The 5,480-nt window shown below is 42.3% G+C and overlaps 1 protein-coding gene across 1 annotated transcript in view; it reads left to right on the forward strand.

Moving 5' to 3' along the window:
- LOC101855068 (multiple epidermal growth factor-like domains protein 6) overlaps positions 1-5,480 on the forward strand; it is a gene marked incomplete at its 5' end in the record, with an annotated part of 50,416 nt that overhangs the window by 33,265 nt on the left and 11,671 nt on the right. Inside the window, 1 exon segment of the mRNA XM_035973282.1 lies at positions 4,641-4,811. Coding sequence (XP_035829175.1) covers positions 4,641-4,811 — 171 coding nt within the window.

The raw sequence follows: 5,480 nt of genomic DNA on the forward strand, positions 1-5,480 counted from the left end.
AGAGAGAGAGGGGGGGGTGAGTAAAAGAGAGTGAGAGGGAGAGAGAGTTGCCTTATATACCTTACAAAACAAGGAGAGAGTTAGTATGCACAACTAACTTTCAAACCCCATTGCGTCTTTAACGAGTGTTGTGTGCGCTTGGGACCTCAAAGTTTGGCTTCCTTTTCCGCAAGAGACAACAATTGGATTCTACAGACTTCAACATAAGTAAAGGACCACTTGCAAACACTCTGAGTGGTCTTCTTGGGTCGACCTGCACGTGGGCGTTCTTGGGCTGATCCAGTGGCTTGATGGCACTGCTTCAGGCGGACAATTACAGAGTGTGACACAGCAAGACTTCTGGCAAATTTTCGGGCTCCAACTCCATCCTGCTGCCATGTCATAGCTCTGGCACGATTAAAGTCTCTCAGCATTCGTCTTGGTCGCATGTTGATGCGATACTGGATTTTGCGCGAACGTTGGCTTATATTGGCACTAACGTTAGCACAGTTCGAGATAATACGTCCGTTTCTGACGTGCACCAGAAATTTTAACAGAGGAATGCCAGCAAGTTTGGCTAAAATTCCCCAAGGATTTCCGTGCTGCTGCACGTGGTGGTTTTGTCCTTTAAGAAGCTTTGCAGTAAACATTGGTAACCCATTAACACTTTCAGAGCAAAAACTTTTGAAACATTCCTTGCTGTCTTTTTTCGAATTTGTAAAAAACCAGGTCTGTCTGTCGAGGTAGTCCTTAACTTATGTATAATGGGAAATTCATTACATCAAGTTGGTATGTTTTTCTGATAGAATACTGTATGGTAGCGTGCTGCTGGTCTCTCAGCCCAGAGGTGTATCTTATCTTATCTTATCTTATCTTATCTTATCTTATCTTATCTTATCTTATCTTATCGAATCTTATCGAATCTTATGTTATTATCTTATCTTATCTTATCTTACCTTTTCTTATCTTACCTTATCTTATCCAATGGTCATGACAAGATCTACTGGAAAAACAACGGAGATAAGCATAGCTGGGGAGCGAATCAACTAGCCACATCAACTCAATTATCCATGGGCTTACATTCACAGACGATGGCAACAGGGGAAAAGTAAATATTAGAATAGCAAATACAAAGACAAGAGTCAGACAAATGCGCAAGCTATTAACATATATGCAATTATCTCTACTTTTAATAAAGAAAAACCAAGCCGTTCTGGGAACTGTTGTGAACGCAACCGACTTGTGTTTCGGGCGTTCATATGACCTTAATATGTAGTTGCGAGCGCCGTAAAATTCTTACTAAAAACAAAACCATAAGAAAGAAAATGTTTGAGTGCTACATATTTCCCATATTCTTATATTATAATGGCGCTGAGACCTGGACATTACAAAGAAAGACAAAAACAAAATGATTGCGTTTGAGATGCGTTGCTTCCAGAGAATGGCTGAAATTAGCTGGACAGCAAAAAAAATACTAACAATGAGGTATGTCAGATTCTCCACACAAAACAAAACCTGCTTAACAAAATGATTTGTAAAAAAAATATAATACTTTGATCATATAAAACGCTACCAAACCACTGTGAAAGAGATGCTTGAAGGAAGGATGTTGGGCAGGAGAGCCGGGGGTGAACAAAGAGTAACATGAACGGACTACACTCACTAGCTACCCGCCATATTTGTCTTTGATGTACCCTGCGTACCTGCTTTTCCAATGTGTTTTCTAAACTATCAAGATGACAAAACTAATTAACATAAGTCACAAAACTTTGCTCACTTATAATGGACATATTAAAGATTGTAAGACAACAAACAGAATACTATTTCTTAATTTTTAGAAAACAACAATTATAGGTCCGCAAATTACCGCAGAGCATGGTTAGACCTCAAATAGGGACCCAGGGAAACATCAAATGTTAATTGTATGCAGCTTAAATGTTTGTTTCCTATTGTTTGTGGGCCATACCCGTAGAGAACAAAAAAGGACCAGTGGTGCCAATAGTCTGTCCAATTACCACAGTTTGTTACAGCCAGTAACTGTTCTTCGTGTGGTAAACACAGAAGCATTGTCCTGTTCACAACGGCACATGGCACTCAGAGCACCAGATAGGCGTTTCTACCCTTTTCACGCTCTTTCGGAGCGGAAGCGGTTGTGGTTTCTAAAAGCAGTGCCCGTGCCGCATTAGAGCCTACAATATGCTGCGGTAATAATACGCGGGAAAACTCTGAACTAAAAAAACGCAGGGGCTGCGGCGAAGGTAGTCGTCGGAAACAGTGCTATGAACGCACCAGTATGACAAAATATAGAGCGGCAGCTGGCGACCGTGCGCGCTGGATGGTCATTACACCTCACAGATCCGAGATAACGCCTCCAGGACCAGGTTTCTAACTTTCGAAGTTTCCAATTTCATTTTTATGAAAAAAAAGTATTAAAACAAAAATTGGGTTTCCTCCATTATCTTATAAGTACCCAAAAAATGAGTTATACCATAACGGCAGCACCATGACGATGCGCTAAAAGTTTTTCTCGAGTGTTCGAGATGTGCATACTTTGAGATTGTTTAAAGTCGAAACTCGAAAGTCGAAATCGCGGGCTAAACACTACGACGTTTCGTCGTTCCCAATGAATGCAAAGCATGAGACAGTAACCTCTGACAGAGATAATATCCCATCTCAGGAGAAGTGAGCCGAACCATTAGGATTCAACTTATTCACAAATTCAAAGTCGGAATCATCCACCATACCTGGAAAATCACAAAGGCCCTGGTTAGCAGAAAAACGATAACACAAGGAAGGCAGCTCTTTATTCGTCTTTTCCGGAAACGTTTCTAACGTGGTGTGTACGTCCAGGTCCTGCCTAGTGCGACCTGAGAATGGTTAGCTATGGGTGGAGATCCCATTTTAAAGACATGGCGATAGCAGAAAGTCGCTGTCACCATTTTTGACTTGGCCAAGCTCTGTGTGACTAAAACAGAGACGTATATTATGTGCTTTCGATGGCAAAGAAGAGGGTCACAGGCCCACTTTGTGCCCGATGGCATGCCAAGGGGGAGGGAAGAGGGAGGTGAGGGGGGAATGTGTGATAAATGGTTTGTTTACCTTAGACTACTTATATATTTTTATGTCATTTCATTTCGGAGAGGTACAGCGGTGTACGTAAACTTTTAAAGCCTATAAAGACAGGATCTATAAGACATCTTAGAACCGTTTTGTTAAGACCAGTAGTCCTATAGATAAATTGTGAAGTTATAACCAGGTTTCCCGTCATCTTTTGGCTCGCACGAGTTCACAACACCATTATTTGACAGATTGTGCGACATCAGTTCAGTTGCTATAATACTGGGTTGTGGTGCTGATGAACTTTGTTCGAATCTCCCTTTGAACTTTCTTGAACTTTGGATTCATTTGTGAGGGAGTTTTCTGTGAAAGCTTAACAATTATAATTATGTTAAAAGCGACAAGTATAATTATGATTGTTGCTCTTTCTCGAGATAGTAAGACGGTCATCCAGGTTCAGCTGTATCATATCCCAAGTCAAGGTCAAGTCGAAACTGACAATTTGTTAGATATGCAGGTTTGTAAAAGGGGACCCTGGTCCTAGACATATTATGTAGACCCCCCCCTTCCCTCTCTACTACACGCACGCGCGCACGCACGCGCACGCACGCGCACGCACGCACGCACGCACGCACACGCACGCACGCACGCACGCACGCACACACACACACACACACACACACACACACACACACACACACACACACACACCAACCCCCCCCCACCCCCAACAACTGCCCCCTTCCCATGTCCTGCATACACACTACGGCTGTGTGATTTTTTTTAATGTATGTTTTTCTTTTTTACAATACGTATTACTATTATAATGTAACATTCTCTATTCAGTATTCACTATTCACAACGCTTTTCCCTGAGCACGTGGTGGCTCACCTGCAGTGCGATACGAGTGGGCTCCCGTTGTCTAGAGGTACGATGTTCGCCTCTTATTCAATAGGTCCCGTGTTTGAAACCTGACGACGACGAACAACTTTCTTCTCTCTAATGTTCTCCTTTTGCCTCCTTTCCTGCTCTATAGTCATGTTCTGGCTTCTTTTTTTTTAGTTTTCGTAGAGTTTGTACGGCTCTCGCAGCTGCATACGGTCATATGAGCGTTAATGGGTGGATGTCAACAGAAAAGTCCATACAGGGAATCAGGCTTATTCTGCTCACCTCTCTAGCTTCAACAGCACAAAGTCTGCTTCGACTTTCAAGGCACCCCGGAAATAGCCGGTCACAAAAGAATGACAAATATACAAAAGAAGTAGAGGGAAAATAACGATGGTAAGGATTAGGAAAGAAAAAGCACAGTTCCCCGTATGCAGTTCTGGCACGGTTATGAGCATGACGTTGATCAATCAGCCCATTTACAATTCTACTGAGCATAAGAACACGTTAATGTCCCTCCTTCGGCAATGGCCAAAAGACACTTCAGTCAGTAGCACCGCCCCAGCAGCAGTTCTGATATCTGCTTTCGTCTCCCTTAAACCAAAACATTCAGACCAACATTTTTTTTAATGTGGCTCTATACAAAATAAGAAACCAATCTTTAAATAAATACTCGATTACTCAAGTTGAATCCTCGATTCTTGGTGCCATGTTTCCAGGTCAGCTTCTGCCCACCTACGAGCCGCTGGTAGCTCCGCCCCCTGCCTCCTGTCACAAGACGTGCGAGACGTGGACCAATAGCATGTGCGTGTACACCGGCGACGGCTCCGCCTCCAAGTGTCAGTGCTTGCCTCGCCACGCCCACAGGACCAATCGTACAGAGTGTGTCCGTGAGTTGGTTTGCTGCTTCTTCTAAAAAAAAATCTAAATCTCGAAACTATGTCAATCACTTTGTTTCAGGTGAGACAGTCCTTCGACTGAACATCGTCCAAAGCGGACTTGCTGCAGGAATAGACATATTATGGGAAGACGAAACTACTTTGTTACATCAGATGGTAGAACAACTGCTTAAGTAATGATGAAAGCACGCAGATAGACGTACGTTCGTGTTGAAACATCCGGATGGCAAATTTACCTTAATTGTCATCATTCCCTTTCTTCTTCTGTTCTTTAGTCAATGGTTGAAACGCTCTGCTTACTGTATAGCTTACATAGCAGAAGGTAGATCATATAGAGTAGAGTAGCCTAAAGAAACAGATTGGAAATTGTTGCTTAATCGCGTAAATAATGTATTTAAAGAACGAACAAGAAACAGATTCTAAATTATTATTTAGCAGAGTGTATGGCGTAAATCAAACAATCCAGAAACAGATTGGAAATGATTGTTTAGTTTGTAAAGTAAAACGTATACAAAACAATTTGTATTGTTTTGTTTTTGTAAAGGTTTTATAGCGCGGGACCTCCGAGAACTTTAGCCCTCATCCAAAAAGGCATACCACAATCCCATCCCTACTCCCATCATACCAAATACATGTTTTCACCCCACCCCCCACCCCCTT

The sequence above is a fragment of the Aplysia californica genome, unplaced genomic scaffold (assembly GCF_000002075.1).
Source record: "Aplysia californica isolate F4 #8 unplaced genomic scaffold, AplCal3.0 scaffold01099, whole genome shotgun sequence".
NCBI lineage: Eukaryota > Metazoa > Mollusca > Gastropoda > Aplysiida > Aplysiidae > Aplysia > Aplysia californica.